We start from the raw sequence: 17,692 nt of genomic DNA, 5'->3' as shown, positions 1-17,692 counted from the left end.
TTAAACAATTACACATTCTTACTTAGAATTATTATTTAATTGATGTGATTTTTCATTTTATATTTATTTCTGTCTATTTTGATACAAAATGAGCTTCACTAAAAAGAGCTTGAGCATCTGATGTACAGTATAGCATATTAGTCTTTGCTTGTTTAGTAACGGCACCAAAGTGTTCCACGTGTATACCGATATACAACACAGGACCAAATAGCAACACCTCTTAAATTTAACATGTAGAGGCATTTTCACTGCGACGAACACTGACTGATGAATACATACAGAATGTTTCTTTTCTGTGCACTTTGAACGGACTATTGATTTTCGGTGTTGCTCTTACGAAAATTTCTGACTGAATGAGTCCTCAATAACCAGAGCCAGATACAAATAATGAGGTGTATTTAAAACATTCTGCCTTGATTCTTAATGTTTACAAAACAGTAGGATTATTTGTAGATAATTCTTGAAAAAAATGTACCAGGTCATGTCTGAAATTTCAGCTTCATCTGAATACAGCTCATGAAAGTGAATTGAAGTGAAGGGAAATGGTGAAAGTGTTTAACGTGTGGCTCAAAGTTACACCTCTCTTGTGCAGATAAGAACTTTGATGATGAGGACTCTGTGGATGGAGGCAGGTCCTCCTCTTCTACTTCGTCTAAAGGTTTCTCCAGCAGCAGACGAGGAGGAAGCATGGGCTCAATGAGACGACCCAGTTCTGCCTCAGCACCCAGAGCTGCAGGTAACTCACATAGAACTTTTGTCATAATGTTCATATGGTTTTATACGACATGCAAGTAAGACAAAATAAAATGGCACCAAAATGCCCCTCTCTAGAGATATAGCCCAGGTCTAAATTGAGTGACGGGGGTTTTTTGCTATAAAGTTTATGATTTTGACCACACACTTTTAAATTATGACATCACCGGACATGTATGGGTTGGCATGTTTTTGGTTGCACGTGCAAAGCTTTAACACAGTAGCTGCAGTTATATATTAAACAACATATCGCCATGTCATTCGTTTTCAGCAAGTGCGAGGCAAATTACATATAAATGTAACTGTAAGCAGATGAAAGTATAAGATGAAAATTGCTTGTCTTGGCAAGTGGCTGTGGTGTAAGAAGAATAAGACACTTGACCGTGACAGTATTCACTATCATAATGTATTCCATACGTATCACCCGGGTGAAAAACTGTGCTAGATTAAAACAGATTGAAACCGTTTAGAGTTTTAATCGTAATCATAATTATTTCTGTACAGGGAAAGAAGGAGCCAGTGCAGGAGCTGTCGATGAAGAAGATTTTATTAAGGCGTTTGAAGATGTCCCTACTGTGCAGGTAATTCGCTCACACATCACAGGAACCCATTTAAAGTGAGTTAGAGTGCTGCAACAGAAAAGTGTTTGGCCTCGAGAGCTTTTCGCTGCCACGGTGCTGTGCTCTCAACTTGTGAGGCATACTTTTTCTCCTCTGTAAATCACAGTAACACTTTACAATTGTTCGTGTCTATCTGCCCCCCTTCCATAGTCATTAGCTTGTACTGTTTTTCTCCAAATGTGTTATGCCACACCGTGCTGCAGCAAGAGCAGCATTGCAAACAAAATGACTAGCTTTCACCCTCCAAAGTTGGTAGTCGTATGATGGGGACTGAATTAGGGAGAAAATAATCTTCTGTTATTAATTTAAACATTACAGTATATATTAATGTATTTTTTTTTGTATTTCTTCTGTGGATTATACATGAGAACCTAACTAATATACTCTTTACAGATCTATTCCAGTAGAGAACTGGAAGACTCCTTGACTAAAATACGTGAGGTCTTGTCAGATGATAAACATGACTGGGAGCACAGAGTGACTGCTGTAAGTGATGCTCAAGTCTCTTTTTTCCCTCTAATAGATATTCTAAGCATTCCGACTAAGTCTCTAAGTGTTTTTCTTCTCATTAGCTGAAGAAAGTACGCTCACTGCTCCTAGCTGGAGCTGCGGAACATGAGGGTTTTTTTCAACAGCTTCGCCTTTTTGAAGGTGCCTTCAAACTCTCTGTGAAGGACTTGCGCTCTCAAGTGGTTCGGGAGGCCTGCATCACTCTTGGGTATGAGACTCGTGTGTTTTCTGATGTTAAGCCATTGACACACAGGGTTTTACTATTTAAATGTATTTTTTTATGCCAGATGATGTCATTTTCTTGTAACTTATGATGTCTGATCTCATTTTGGCTGTCTGACATTTGTGGTGTGTGTTGCTGTGATCTAACATGTTGCCGTGCAGGTCTTTAATTATTTTCTGCCTTAACGTGTTTGTAATGATGTGAAATTAGATCGAGTGGAATGTAGAAAGATTTATGTCTAAAAAACAACTCGGTGATGGATATGTGAACAGACTTCATGTTTTACTGTCTAGATGTCTTCCTGATCCATTTCTGTCTGTACCTTTAACCGTTCCATATATATGTTGTTTTTGCCTTCTTAGACACATCTCCTCATTGTTCGGGAACAAATTTGACCACGGGGCAGAAGCCATCATGCCCACGCTGCTCAATCTTGTGCCTAACAGCACCAAAGTCATGGCCACATCAGGTGTGGTTGCTATTCGGCTTATTTTACGGGTGAGTTTTTATCACAGCCTGTTTCAAAACCTTTTTTTTTTTTGTGATTTGTAATTAAAGGGAGTTCAATAAATTTACTGGGTATAAAAGTTTCCATCCATTATGAAAATTAGTGGGTGATCAACACACCCAATCTAAATCCTCATTAAAGGACGACAGCACAAATTCCTGTGTGTGTGTGTGTGTGTGTGTGTGTGTGTGTGTGTGTGTGTGTGTGTGTGTGTGTGTGTGTTTAAATGTATTTATTATTTATTCTTTGTGTTTTTTTTATTCTTAGCACACACACTATCCTCGTTTAATTCCAATCATCACCAGTAACTGCACATCTAAATCAGTGGCTGTTCGAAGGTGAGATCCTAAACATTTATGATTATTTATTATAACAAGAGACTGCTTCAGAATTTCATTTTCTTTCCTCTATATTAATAAAGTGCTTGAAACTTTTGTTACTTTAGACGGTGTTATGAATTTCTAGACCTGATGTTGCAGGAATGGCAGACTCATACACTAGAGAGGTGAGTGTAAAAATGTACTGGGGAAAAATCAACAACTTTACTGTCATAATGCGGGCCATGAAGGAAAACTAAACGTTACCAAAAAAATAAAAAATCCTTTGCTATTTCACACGAAATGTATGCATTTACCCAAGTTTATCACTTTAGCTCCTCAGCCCCAGCGTTGGGGGCGTTTAACCTGAGACAGTGTGTCTTGGTTGTACAGATGAGAAATGAGTCTTTTCACAAGTCTTAATTGATGAGCCAGGAGTAAGCAGCAGCCATGCATCCCTCTGGTTTCCATGGAAATATTCCCCAGAGCCCTTTTATAAGGAGGTTCCCAATCTCCCTGCTTTCTCTTTGGGCTCCTTTTGCTGTGAATTGGGAATTGGAAAAGGACCGGTACCAAGTCCAAGCCATTTCTAAAGACACAGACTACTCGTCTGTAAAGACTTTATCTAGCAAGGAGAGCAGAAACTACTGTGAGCTGTTTGCACTTGCATTGGTGTGCATTTTAATCATGTTTCCGTATTATCCTAGGAATGTTTCAGTTCTCACCGAGACCATCAAGAAAGGAATACATGACGCTGATTCAGAGGCCAGATCTATAGCCAGAAAGTAAGTCTGCCTTTTTTTATCTTAACATTCAATTTGGCTCTATATTTCAGACTGTTCCAGACTGATGGTTGATCATTTTTATGTAGATGTTACTGGGGATTTCACGGTCACTTCAACCGAGAGGCGGAGCACCTATTTCAGTCTCTGGAATCGACCTATCAAAAGGCCATCCAGTCTTACCTGAAGAGTTCTGACAGCATAGTGTCACTGCCTCAGTCCGACCGTTCCTCCTCCAGCTCCCAGGAGAGCCTCAAGTAAGATGTGCAAAAAATAAAAAAAATCCTTTATCGCATGTGCTGCAAAAAATCTCTAATATGAACAGCCAGTCATGTCATGAGTTTGGCAGAAAATTTTGAGAGCACAGCGTCAATCTTCACTTTACAATGTACACTACTGTTCTAGCCAACCCTGTCATCAACCCTGATATTTATTTACTTTTCTAGAATTGCACAGCCAAGGCAGACCGAGCATGTCCCGTGATTGATTGGTGCGCTGTTAGCATAGTGATAAAGGTGGAATGTGGAATGATGATCTCAGTCTCTTTAAGCAATCCTGTGTTGTATATTAGGCTGGAGTAGTCATTTAGAGTGCTGGAGCAAGTGCACTAATGTTTTTAGTCAATGCTCAGTTGGAGCAGACAAAAGCATCATCACCATGGTTGCAGTTTACAAAACTATTAAGCACATTAATCACCAAGGAACAGCAATGTAAATTTTGGTATGGTCAACAATTCAGCTAATAAATAAACTCATTTAAAATTCTTTTTTTTTTTTTTTTTTTTTTATTGTCCTGGCTGTTAATCAGGAGTTTAAGCTCCATTTGATACTACATAGGTTCGTTGTTGGACAACACCCATGGACGGCTGTGTGAATAACTCATGTCTGCTGTTTTGAATTCTGCTCGTCTGTGTTCTCTAACATTGGCACCCCAAAACTAATTAACTCACAATCCCAGAGTGTCTAATGTTTGTGCAGAAAGTTTTTTTTCCCCCACACAAACTATTCTTGCTGCTGACAAATAACCTTTCTTTTCTGTTTTTATGGGAAGTCGGCCGTTATCTGTGAGAAGTGTGATTGGTGGAAGCATGACCAGAAGTAAGTGTTTTGCTGCCTTTGTGTAAAATTCCGAGACCTGCTGAATTATGCAACATAACTTGTATTTTTCCTGTTTCGGTAAATGCAATGTGATCTGGTTTTATTTGGTGTTTACCTTTAGACCTATTTGTCTGATAGGTAAAGTGGTGAGCTCCAGAGCACCGTCCACCCCTAGCTCACTCCAGCGTTCACGAAGTGACATCGACGTGAATGCTGCCGCCAGTGCCAAGTCCCGCATGCCTGCCGTGCCCTCTGGTCCCTCTCCTTCCCCTTTCAGCTCAGCTGCAGCCCTTCCCCCAGGATCCTATGCTTCTCTGGGTAAGACTCCAAACTTGCATATTCTCAGCAACCAGTGCAGCATGTCCAACCGTTGCTTATGATTTCTTCACTCTCAACTCTAATTAGAGAATTTTAATGGAATGGCCATAAAATCACTGGCTTTTATGGTCTAAGCAGCTCATAAATAAAGCTGATGGCCACCTTAAGTGCTATTAAGCTGTGCTCTGATGAGGAACAAATAACGATCAGTGTCATGGCTGTGTTCTGCTTGGTTATCCACGGTTTTGGGTAACTTTTGAAAAATTCATAAATGATACAGATTTTCCTATAGCTAGATGGTCTTTCAAGCACATTCTAAATAGTTTATATTATGTACAGCTTTATACTTAATAGATTATAGTTTTCTTTATATTTTAACTGTAACTCCTTTTGCACTATACCGGCCTGTTTTGAGGCATTACCTTTCATAGACACTTTGGGTTTTGTGGTTAATATCACTTCTTGTTCTGTGCTGTATTTTCTTTTTTTTCCATTAGCTGAAATAATCTCGATCAAAGCGTCTTCCCTGACTTGCAGACATTAACAGTTTATCACCTCTGCTTCCACACAGTCCCTGTCATGGTTTACAGCCCTGTCTTCCACGCTTCCAAACTAACTGACTTTAACCTGTGCCTCTTATACTTCCTCTCTTTACTCCCCTGCTTTTGTTTTGCCCCAAAGATGGTACACCTGGTAAAATAGATGGTAAGATTTGTGTATATAAATTTTGTATGTGTGTCTCGTTCTCAACTAAGTCCTTTGGTGGACTGTAAGCAGTGTTCATGTTTCCTCCGTATGTTAATAGAAGTTACATGTGGTCGCTCTACTTCTGCATGCTTTGTCTGCATGATGCCTCAATCCTGTCCTAAGTTATCATTGCATAGGTACTGTAGTAGTAATCCGTTGAATTTAAATATTCTGCTCAGATTTCAGATCTGGTTTTGTTTTTTCAAAATAGTAAACATTGTACCTTATTGATTTTTAAATGTTGCTGTGGTGCCGGGGGCTTGTTTGAGTATCGTCTGTGGACAGGAAGAAGGCTGGTCAAATTGGCAGGTAATACATGATGATTCTCATCTGTGTGTCAATTCCTGCACAGCCGTCTTGCAGTTTGTATTTCGCTAGCTGGTAATGGGAGAGTCTGAAAATACAAAGTGGGACAAATAATTGAACTTGCAATGACAAGACACTCGTAAGAATCATCATGAGGTACCTGTCAGTTCTATCCGCCTTCTCTCTGTCCACAGCTGGCACTCAACCATGCCCTTGTTGCCACAGTAATAATTCTGCTGTTATCATTTAACACCTACTGGTATGCACTATTATTTGTACTGGAGAGTTTGTCTGTGGTTATATTCTTTGTACTAGAGATTAGAAAAGAATTTGAATAGAAAAGAATTAGATGAAAATTGACCTACAAGTATGTTTGATTATTTCCATCAGTTATATTCTGTGCGTGCCAGCCATTTTTTTAGACCTTTTCCATTAAAAATGGACACAGATCACTGCAAAACTACAATTACACTATGTGCAATTAACTTAGTTTAACTAACTTAATTTATTTTGAGAATATTATTCGTAATAGCCACTTGCTACATAGAGTGACTGAGAACATACTGAGGGTATAATATGTCTATTACAGTAAGGCACTGAAAAACTACAGTACAGTTGCCTTCTTTTCCTAAGCATGTCCATACACTTTGTTCTCAAACCGTTTTGTATTAAAAATATTTCTGCCTTAAATCCTGTCCTGTTTTTGATGTCTTTTTTCCCCGTTCATAAAGTCCTTTTTATTTTATTTTTTTCTTCAGTACTTTTTTCCTTCTATCTCTGACTAATGCTATACTATACTATTTTTATTTATTTATTTATTTATTTATTTTACATTCAGGCCGTGTGCGCACCAGAAGGCAGAGCTCTGGAACTGCTGTTGGTGCAAACTCTACAGTAACGGACAGCCGAGGTCGAAGCAGAGCTAAAGTGGTGTCTCAGTCTCAGCGTACGTTCCCCCCCACTCTGTCTACTCGCATCTTACACATAGCTGGAATCACTTTTCTACAACCCTCCATGCCAAATGTGGCCATCTTCATTTTCAGAAAAGCATACTCTTACTGTATGGTGTTGCTTTCCTTAGCTAAAAACCATTGGTTATTTTCTGTGTTATTTTAACACAGTCAATTCATTTGATGATTGATTTAAGTATTTGAATTTACATTACAGTTTAGTAACGTAACATCCTCTGAGAGTTGACTTCTCTAATGCACAAATCTATAACATATTTCCTGATGCATGCTGGATAATCATGTCACACTGAGCTTCTGTTGTAACTTTTCACCTATCCCTTGGTGTGCCTCCATATACAAGGATCCAGATCAGCTAATCCTACTGGTGGTAAGCCCCCAGATTCATCTGTGCAAAGCTGATGCATCACCATCCCTTGATTAGCACCCTGCATGAACTTTCCTTGCTTTTGTCTCATCATACCATCTGTATCGTTATGTTTTCCCCAAACACCCCAGTGCTTAAATTTGTATCTTTATTTCTATCATTGTAATAGATGTTTTGTCACCCGATTTCTATTTACAGTGTTTCTTTCCCTGGTTTATTTATTGTTTCTGTGTATTTGTATTCAAATTGTTTTGTATAATGTGTGCACAAATTTTGCATTAATCTTCCCCATAGTCCAAGTAAATCCTGGTTTTCAATCAAAAGCATTCCATGAAAGCTGATCTCTTGTCTCCAGAGTTCGTCATTAAGGCATAGCTACTTTATAGATGTACAACTTGTAGTGCATTGTGTGAAAATTGTCTCCACTGCCATTATGTGTATATTGTAAGACTTTACATTGGAGCTTTCTTGACAATTGAGGAGAATTTTCTCAAACTGCTGTTCACAGAAAATGTCTAGTTAAAAGTTGACCCAAGTTTTTGAATTATGTTTTTTGTAGCTGGCAGTCGGTCAAGTTCCCCAGGAAAGCTGCTGGGTCACACGTATGGCAGAGTCCCGCGTACCACAGCCGTGGCTTCTACATCTTCAGATAAACGAGCAAGGGTCCCGAGAAGCCAGGGCTGCAGCCGAGAGACAAGCCCGAGCAGACTGGGCATCGGTAAGGAGAGATATCTAGTATAATACTTTATAGCTCTCAAATCATTTTTATATCCAAAAGGAATTCCCAAATGTGTCAATAAAAATATCTATTATATATAATATATTTGTAAAGACCTAACATGGATTCTTGTGATGCATCTAAGGTCACAAACTAGAATGTGTTTTGAAAGATGAGTGATACAGTTTTAAGCAGTTTTTGAAGCATTCAGTTGGTTTATGATGCATAACAATAATTATTTCACAGTTGTAGCATATGCGGCACAATTTTCATCTTAAAAGCTCATCAGCGCAGTAAGGGAAAAATGGCTCAGCCTTTGGTTCAGGTTGTTGAATTATGATGCTGTTACTGTGTGACTAGCTGCTCACTGCTGTTTTGTTCTTTTAACTGGTTTACCTGTTACTGAATAATGGTAAGGATGACTAACTAGCTTTCATTCATTCTTTTGATGTCTTTTTTTGCTGGTTGATGTTATAGTGCAGAAACTTGCATCGTTTACCTTTGTTGTCTTGGCAGACTAATGCTAATCTTGCTTTATGTCTAACTTTTGACTTGGGTGCCGAGCCACTTCTTCCCAAAATTTCTCATGCTAATTGTAGCATGCCTGACTAAAGTGCTAACCTGTGTCCTAACAGCTGAGCTGTGTCGTAAAGCTCTTCTTCCTGCTGCTTCTCGTTACCGCACGCTAGCCCGGAGCAGTCGCATCCCACGTCCCAGCATGAGTCAAGGCTGCAGCCGTGACACGAGTCGCGAGAGCAGCCGCGATACCAGCCCTGCTCGGGGTTTCACTCCTTTGGGTGAGTAAAGTAGGCAGGGCAATGATGGATCACCAGCTTATGTCATCCTGTACGTAATAACCTACCGTTCTGAAATCCTCAGTACCGAAGTATCCTTCCAGACCTCGTTAATGATAATTCTTACTTCCACGAAGCAAATTGTCCCAGCCCAAAACCCTCTCTACTGTTTTGCCTGTTCTCTGATTTGCATGCACTGATTTTCTCAGACTTTGTAAAATGATTCTTATTTTGTTTGTTTTCCACAATGTATAGACAGCATATGTTCATGGGAAACAAAGTAATCGTTTACATGAACTTTATTTAATTCTATGTTTTTATTTTTCAGGGCCTAATAACAATTTTATCCTCACCAACTTCTGTAAACAGATAACCTCAGGTCATCAAAAAAGCATAACAGAGTTCAACATGTAGTCATTCTTTCAGAACATAAACACAACATTTAGAAACCAGGTAGGCAAAATAAGCACATCCTGTAATGCAGTAACACGTACAGCCATAATGTGACTATACTGTAAACATGTCATTTTGTGGAAAGTGCCCCCCCCCCCAATAAATAAATAAATAAATAAATAAATAGTTTCAGTTCAATTAAAGATTCAAGAGGTTTATTGTCATACACGCAGGGAAACTGTGAAATTCTTACTTTGCACATCCCCCTTAGAAATAGAATATAAATAAATAAAACAGTACATGCAGATCATTCACGGTTGAAGGTACAGTAGTTGTTCATGCACATTTCTCTTAAGATCCCACTACACATCTGGATTTTTTTTTTTGTTCTATTTACAGTAACGGCATTTAGCAGACACCCTTATCCATAGTGATTTATCATTTATCTTATTTTGTGCACCTGAGCATTTGTGGTTGAAGGACCTTGCTCAAGAGTACACCATCTTAAACAGTGAATTATAAGTAATCTCATTCATTTCAGTAGGAACACCTGGCTGCCATCCAAAATCGATTACTGTAATCGATTGAGGAAATAGGATGGGTGTGCTTTTTTTCCCCCCTCAGGCTGTATGAATGTTGGTTTACGTTTCAGGAAAAATGACTACTTATTAAAATCTGTAGTGTTTATTTGTTTGTTTTTGGTCATCATCTGAGGTCTTCTTCTGAGGCCGAAACCTGTTTTATTTAGACCCTGAAAAATATAAGAGGGAACTTATGTCTTTTGTAAAGTGTTTACTTTCATTCTCCCAATGAATGTATACATGTTTAATCAATATGATTGCTTAATAGGTAAGGAAAAGTACTGAGGTTGTGCAGTCTTGTATAGTGAAAGGCAGCAAGTGTACTGCAATTTACACCTCATTATATTATGTGTTCTTTGCCGATCTGCTGCTTCTGCTGCTCATCCTTTTTCCTGACAGTGACAAATGGACATGTCACTTCTGTCATACTGCTTGGTCATTAGATGGATAGCTATTGGGTTTGAGGGGAGAATGTTTTGTTTGCTATTTGGGATGCAGGGTGTTGGTATAGTACCACACTGTGGCGCGTGACCCCCTCTTCCTGTCCCTGCAGCTTCCCGACGCCACTCTCGCTCCACCAGTGCGCTGTCCACGGCCGAGTCCGTGGCCCAGTCAGGTGACCTGCATGCCCCCCTTTCCCTATCTTCTAATTCAGCATGTCTTATCATTGTCGACTCGAGAAACTACTCACACTTCACATTGTGTGTTAGTGTTTGTAAGACTTTATCAGTGGAATATAACAATACACATTTAAGTTCTTTAAAGCAATTGAGGTGTGAAGTTTTACCCCATCGTTGTGCCATGTATGTTCAGTTTTGTTTTTAATTTATTTTTGTGTCTCGTAATGCGTACTTGCTGTATGTGTGTACCAGAATGGTGTTTGAAAGTGCAAATTTATTTTCTGCTCCATGTATGCAGTTTATTTTAAGGTGTTGTGTTTGTATTGTTGTGTTTGTGTCTGTGATGCTGAAAATCATGCTTTTCTGGGCCATCTTTATTAGTAAAGCAGATGGATTTTTTTTTTTGTTCCCGATGTCTTGCGCTGTCATTTGTGATTGTGTGGTTTCATATATTTCTAGTTGAACCTCATCAAATTATTATAATTTTTTTTAATGAAGAACTGGGGTGCTGCTTCATTTAAGATGTCAAATTATTTAAATTGATTTAGATTGTGTTTTGTTTTGTTCTTTTAATTAAGAGACCGATTCCACGTCGTCTCACGGTACAATAGTCTAATATGGGTTATAGCTGCCTGTATACAAATTCAGTTTCTCTTTCTTAAATGCTTATACAATCGATTCCCTTATAACCAAATTAATTCAATTGTCTGGTAAGTATTTATTTATCTATTTATTTTGACCTACCCAATAATGAACATTTTCTCCTGGTGTTTCCTGCCTACTTTCAGATCGATTTGGTTTAATCCACCAAGCCCGTATTTCTGCGTCTGTCAATGCCATGAGAGTTCTGAACACCGGGACAGAGGTTGAGGCAGCTGTGGCTGATGCTTTGGTAAGAAACTTATTCTGTTTTTATACTGTTTTTTTTTTAATATTAAGTGTTTATAGAAGCATTTTAATGGTTTAGTAGATACATGCATAGTCCTTCAAATACAGTGCCACAGAAATCCCCATTCCACTTGCATGGTTTTGAGAACACTGGTGGAATTTCGAAAATGTCTATTTTGCATTCAACAGTGCCGTTTTTTTGAAATACGTGTCTCTTTGCTCTTGCTTTCTTGTTTGTCTGGTATTACCTTCAGCTGTTAGGAGACTCCAGGAATAAGGTAGTTATTTATTTGCTCTTTTGTACTGCCATCCTATCCACTAGCTAACAGTCATCCATCATCATTACATCATTATAAGTCAAATTATATACAGGCCTTCAAATCCACCAAAAGTATTTTTTAATTCTAACATGCAACTTATTTTCAGTTTTCATCATTATCCTGAACTGAAATACATTTTTTAAATATTACTTCTCCTCTGACAGTATTGGGACAGCAAGGCCAGTTCTTTTTTGTGTGTACACTTAAGACATTTGGGTGTGAGATCAAAAGCTGAAAGCAGTAATCAGAATTCTAGGTTATATTCCCTGATACCTACATCTAGATCTGTTTTTTGTTTGTTACCAGTTTTGTGTGAAGTGTTCAAATGTATTGTAACAGACAATCTTACAGTACATAACACTTAATATTTGATTCAATAAAGATTAGTGAACAATACTTGATCAGTGTGTATGTTTTAATGATTAGCAGATCCTTTCTCTACACACTTTGGCCTTTCCTTCACTTTGGTTGTGGTTTATTTTTGTTCCAGAACTTCATTGTGATTACCTGTCTAGCCTTCCCATTTTTACTTATGAATATTAATCAACATTTGTCTTTATAATACAGCAAAAACAAAGAATTGGCCTTGCCGTGCCAATACTTTTGGAGGGGACTGTACATATCCATTCATTTACTGAAAACGTTTCAGTTGTTTTGATTCTTAATTCGTTTTCTTGTCTCTATGAATACATACATTACCACTGAAACAGTTTCTGTATAACCATACTGTGAATTTTCACATTGATATAGTGCTTTAATTTAAATGGTTTTACTCTGAGGTACCATTTCTATACCAACCCCTGGACAGCATTAGAGATTTTGTGCATGATCTTTTTTTTTTTTTTTTTTTTTAAATAACCTGACTGACTAAATCATCATAGCATTTTTTTTTATTCCATTGTCCATATCCTTGTGGTCTTTTCACAGTGTAAACCTATGAGAAGGCGGTACGAGTCTCCAGGGATGTACTCGGATGACGATGCTAACAGCGACGCATCAAGCGCATGCTCTGAGCGCTCGTACGGATCCCGTAATGGAGGAATTCCACACTTTTTACGACAGACAGAAGATGTTGCTGAGGTGCTTAACCACTGTGCCAGCTCCAACTGGTCTGAGAGGAAGGAAGGACTCATAGGCCTGCAAAACTTACTTAAGAGTCAGCGTGTTCTTAGGTATGTCTAAACTAGTCAGTGTATTATACAGCAATTATATATGTTATATACATGTAGCATAGCTTTAAAAACATTTATAAGAGTTGGCATACCTTTTACTCTACAATGAAGAATGTTACAGTCCTTTTGATTATTATTTAATTATCTGTGGTGATCAACACCGGTTGAACTAGTTACGATTCATGCACTTCCATGTGTGTTGGACAGCCGAGTGGAGATGAAAAGATTATGTGAGATCTTCACAAGAATGTTTGCAGATCCCCATAGCAAGGTAATCTACAGGAGCAATGGCATGTGGCTTTTAACTGTGTACTAACTTTGTTTTAAAGATTTGCAGTGAAGTGTCTTGCTTAGGATAAACACTAAGGAGGAATGGTTAAAGCACATTTCTAGACAATATTTATGGACATTGATTGAGGCCCACTAACTAAACATGTTTTTATCATTTGCATGTTCTGCCTTGGTCTGGATGTTAATAACAGAGAGTAAGTGAAGCTTGTCTGGTTTTACAGTGACTAATGTTAAAATTTTTTGATTATGAACAATCTTTAGTACTTTTGTAATCTTTGTTTATACAGTGTCGATGTAAGAGGACCTACTTAGTGTATTTTGTGTCAGGTTTTCAGCATGTTCCTGGAGACTCTGGTAGACTTCGTAACTGTTCATAGAGAGGACCTTCAGGATTGGCTTTTTGTCCTGCTCACTCAGCTGCTAAAGAAGATGGGAGCTGATCTCCTGGGTTCAGTTCAGGCCAAAGTCCAAAAGGCTCTGGATGTCACTCGGTTAGATGCATCTCTTAATCGGACAATTTATTTGTTTGTTCTATTTAATGCTTGTTTGATGCACATTTATATACTAATATACTTTATGATGTTTCATTACTCTGCTGCAGTGAATCTTTCCCGTTCGACCAACAATTCAACATCCTTATGAGGTTTATTGTTGATCAAACACAAACCCCTAACTTGAAGGTACATGTTCTAAGCAGATATCATGTTTAGTTAGTCTTAATTATTTATGTTTAGGCTGTGCATGCTGAATGTTGTTCTTTTCAACTGCAGGTTAAGGTGGCCATCCTGAAGTACATTGAGTCTCTGGCAAGGCAAATGGACCCTGCAGACTTTGTGAATTCCAGTGAAACAAGATTAGCTGTGTCCCGTATTATAACCTGGACCACTGAGCCCAAAAGCTCTGATGTCAGGAAGGTATGTTTCCAAGAAAATAAATAGATTTGTTGAACAAATAAATAAAGATTGATATAGTCTCCTCATAAAGTATTCTTTTTGCTATACACTAAAATATTTGTGTTTGAGATGAAAAAAGTCATGAGATCAGAATTTAAGCTTTTATTTGGCACCTTTTGTTTTAATCTACTCATTTTTCAAGTAATCAAAAATAATTAAAATTTATTGGGTTCAAACGAAGAGCAGACCTTTTAGAGACCTTTTTACCTTTTAAACAGTGTTTAATCTGAGACTGCATTTATTGTTTAAATGGATAAATTAACATGAAGACCAGAGTAGAAACGCAAGCCGTTGAAATTGAGAAAAGGGGGACTCTATTGGTCAATGTCCACTGGTTATTAAGAATTAACCACTGGTGTACCAACAAGTAGACATCAAACAGGCAGGCCAAGAAACATCAGCAGACACAAATCGTATGGGAACCTGAATACACCCCCTAGAAAGTACCAGCAATGTCCACAGTGCAGGGATGAACGTATGACTATCCACTGCTCAACAAGTCAAGAACAGAACCATAGAGACCATACCATGAGATCTTATCCACTCATCAGTAGTAAGAATCCGAAGGTCAGATTGGAATTTGTGAAGGTATATTGGTAGATATAACGCTAACAAAGTTATGGAAGGCCAAAGTAGAGAAAAGGAAGGAGCTGCTCATGATCTAGAACTTGCAAACATTGTTGCTCAAGCACTGTGTGTAGGTATTGCATGCATACTTCTGAAACAGACTCGCTTATCTTTAGTGATGATGTAACTCTTGGTGGTAACAGCAGAACAAATTCCGAAGTCTACAGAAGCTTTCTGTCTGGAAATTTACCGAGAAATTCGTACAATCTAATTGGGGGAAGTTCCATCATGCAGAAAGACAATTACCCAAAACACACTGCCAACACAACACCGAACATCTGGGGGGGAAATGTGGAATGTTAGACCGGCCAAATCAATCAGTAGACCTTAACCAAATTGAGCTTAAAGAGGCGACCGAAAGGCGAGACTGCAGAAATAACCAACTGAAAGAAGCTGCAGTACAAGCTTGGAAAATCATCACAAAAGAAGACAATAACTGTGCAACAATAACTGTGTCACAACACACTTGCTCACCTGTAAATGAAATAACATGGAACCAAATGCCACTTTCTTTACCATGTTATCCAGCACGTGTATATAAATGTATGTGTGTGCAAGATTTCCACATTTGTCCCTAAGGCTACTGGGACTACAGGGTTCAATTTGGAAATCAGACTTTATTATCTTACACTTACATTGTGGATTAGACTCTTCATAACTGGGCGAGTGAGGAGTTTTCAGGCAGGCCAAACACTACATCCATGCTGTCCGGAGAGGGTAATCTGGAGGAAAGGTGTAAGCAGGTAGTGCCCTCCTGCCAGCCCAACTGGCAACTAGCACGCCCCACAGCATCTAACCTTCAAACGAGCGTGATGAGCGTGACCTTTCTGTCTCTAACCCGCATTACACAGCTTCACAAAATTTTACCCTTCAGCACATCTTGCATCCTTTCAGCAGCTTTTCCTTATATACTTTTGATAAAGGGCAGGGAGGGGTCAGACTGACAGTGTTTTCACATATTGATCGCTGTAAAACGAATCAAATTTCCTTTCTAACGTGTTGTATTTTCTGACAAATTAACACTATATAAACTATATGCATGTCTGCTTATAGTATCTAATAAGCTGTGATATGCACTTTACAACAGAATTCGAGAACGTTGAGGCTTGCACAATGTACTCATCAGCTTGCACTCGGTTTGTGAGAAGTTTGTGAATTGCCTCTATGATGATTTCCTTCTCTGCATTACTTACACTTTTACTCAACTAAATTGTTAATAAATGTTTGTAAAAGTTCTGAAAGTCTGTTTGGTTTGTGCCTCTGCATTGTGTTGTCTAGGCTGCCCAGGTCGTACTGATCTCTCTGTTTGAGCTGAACACACCCGAGTTCACGATGCTTCTTGGTGCTCTACCAAAAACATTCCAGGATGGAGCCACCAAGCTCCTCCATACCCACCTAAAAAACTCCTCCAGCACCAGTGGTGTGGTAAATGTCCTTTTTTGCCCTACTACTAAAGCCGTGCATTTATTAGATTACACAGTTCCTTCGTTGTGGTCACTGACCATCTGGTCATCTAAAGTTTTATTACATGTTACTTTACATTCTGCTATCTTGTGTCCTATTTTTGTGTGTCTCACACAGTCTAGATGTTTGCTTATCCACTTGTGTAACTAAATGCAGCTTGACTGTTTTATTTTCCTTTGTCGTCCTTTCAGAGTTCTCCCAGCAACACGATTGGCCGTACACCACCCAGACATCCATCTAGCAGAACGAGCCCCCTCACCTCTCCCACTAACTCCTCTCACACAGGCCTTTCACCAAGGTAACCAGTCTTTTACCTCATTCACAATTCACCAGCCCACTAATGCATGATTGCACTTTAGGCTTGGAAGTGTAGTGGGTTTTGTACACAACATCAGATCACACATTCTCTTTTCCTTAACCTCTCTCACAGTAACTTTACTTAATTAAAAAAATTCTAAAACACTTCAGGAATCTAGAGCTGCATTCTTGGCATGATAAAACTCGCCCTTTTTATGTTAAGCTACAGTATTTGTTTATAAAAGTTAATTATTGGTGATTTAAAAATCAAGTGCAGTTGTGCTCTTAAGGATTTTTTTCCCCAGAGATTGGTCAGCATTAACTGAAGCTCTCCTGATATACCTGTTGACAATTTTTTGGGTTTATAATACATTCTAAATCTCCTTAACCTATACATAGCACAATCCACAACTTTCCAAATATAGCCTTATTTCTCTCTTCCTGTTCTTCCTTCCATACTCCACTTTATTCCTCTCATCTTCTCTAATATCCACTCTATTCTTTCTATTCTTGTCCCTTTTCATTCCCTGTCCTGTTATCTCTTCTCTCTTGTCCTGTCTGTTCTATATGTCCTATCCCGCCCACCCCCACCCCCCACCACGCACATATATACACTCTCTCTGGCTGAACTGTGGGCACAGTCGGTTGTGGGGTTGGAGTGTCGATGGGTTCTCAAAGCACCCAGGACCTCCTCCATCTCAGCCCCCAGTCCCTGCCCCCTCCCTCAGGGCCCTCCGCTGCGCTTTCTCCCCCAGGTAACTCAGTCACTAGGCTATAATTGTGAGGGGGGGCAGCATGGGTGCTAAGACCCCACCCAATCAGGACAAGCTCCATCACAAAATTCTGGAAAAATTTCTTGTAAGATTAAGAATTTTATTATTTTATATTTTATTTTAAGATTTCAGTCTGTAAACATTTTTAATGTAATGGCTCTATAATCCAACGCATTGGATTTTGAATGACTAACTGATTGATCCCAGTTTAATTTGTGATGAGAAATCTTAAGATTTCCTATATAAGGGTTTTCCTTAAAATAGTGCATGTGCTTTTAATCTGAA

At 38.7% G+C, this 17,692-nt stretch overlaps 1 protein-coding gene across 24 annotated transcripts in view; it reads left to right on the top strand.

The window, feature by feature from the left end:
• The window catches only part of clasp1a (cytoplasmic linker associated protein 1a), a 48,787-nt gene that overhangs the window by 24,223 nt on the left and 6,872 nt on the right, over positions 1-17,692 (top strand). For 4 of the 24 annotated variants that reach the window (XM_047814670.1, XM_047814667.1, XM_047814681.1 and 1 more), the window contains 28 exons: positions 593-736; positions 1,258-1,334; positions 1,767-1,859; positions 1,946-2,091; positions 2,469-2,604; positions 2,882-2,952; positions 3,060-3,119; positions 3,639-3,716; positions 3,803-3,970; positions 4,764-4,810; positions 4,949-5,128; positions 5,810-5,833; positions 7,020-7,127; positions 7,493-7,519; positions 8,076-8,234; positions 8,870-9,031; positions 10,556-10,618; positions 11,411-11,514; positions 11,765-11,788; positions 12,758-13,002; positions 13,210-13,273; positions 13,485-13,487; positions 13,621-13,784; positions 13,895-13,973; positions 14,064-14,207; positions 15,521-15,616; positions 16,152-16,298; positions 16,529-16,635. In XM_047814670.1, the coding sequence (XP_047670626.1) occupies positions 593-736; positions 1,258-1,334; positions 1,767-1,859; positions 1,946-2,091; positions 2,469-2,604; positions 2,882-2,952; positions 3,060-3,119; positions 3,639-3,716; positions 3,803-3,970; positions 4,764-4,810; positions 4,949-5,128; positions 5,810-5,833; positions 7,020-7,127; positions 7,493-7,519; positions 8,076-8,234; positions 8,870-9,031; positions 10,556-10,618; positions 11,411-11,514; positions 11,765-11,788; positions 12,758-13,002; positions 13,210-13,273; positions 13,485-13,487; positions 13,621-13,784; positions 13,895-13,973; positions 14,064-14,207; positions 15,521-15,616; positions 16,152-16,298; positions 16,529-16,635 (2,920 nt within the window). Of the gene's footprint in view, positions 1-592; positions 737-1,257; positions 1,335-1,766; positions 1,860-1,945; positions 2,092-2,468; positions 2,605-2,881; positions 2,953-3,059; positions 3,120-3,638; positions 3,717-3,802; positions 3,971-4,763; positions 4,811-4,948; positions 5,129-5,809; positions 5,834-7,019; positions 7,128-7,492; positions 7,520-8,075; positions 8,235-8,869; positions 9,032-10,555; positions 10,619-11,410; positions 11,515-11,764; positions 11,789-12,757; positions 13,003-13,209; positions 13,274-13,484; positions 13,488-13,620; positions 13,785-13,894; positions 13,974-14,063; positions 14,208-15,520; positions 15,617-16,151; positions 16,299-16,528; positions 16,636-17,275; positions 17,454-17,692 lie in introns of those variants that run through there. The other 20 variants (XM_047814683.1, XM_047814682.1, XM_047814669.1 and 17 more) reach the window with 20 other exon arrangements.

This window comes from Tachysurus fulvidraco, chromosome 6 (assembly GCF_022655615.1).
Source record: "Tachysurus fulvidraco isolate hzauxx_2018 chromosome 6, HZAU_PFXX_2.0, whole genome shotgun sequence".
In the NCBI taxonomy this organism is placed as follows: Eukaryota; Metazoa; Chordata; class Actinopteri; order Siluriformes; family Bagridae; genus Tachysurus; species Tachysurus fulvidraco.
Note: the sequence above shows the minus strand (reverse complement) of the source record. Positions and strands in the feature narration are given on the sequence as shown.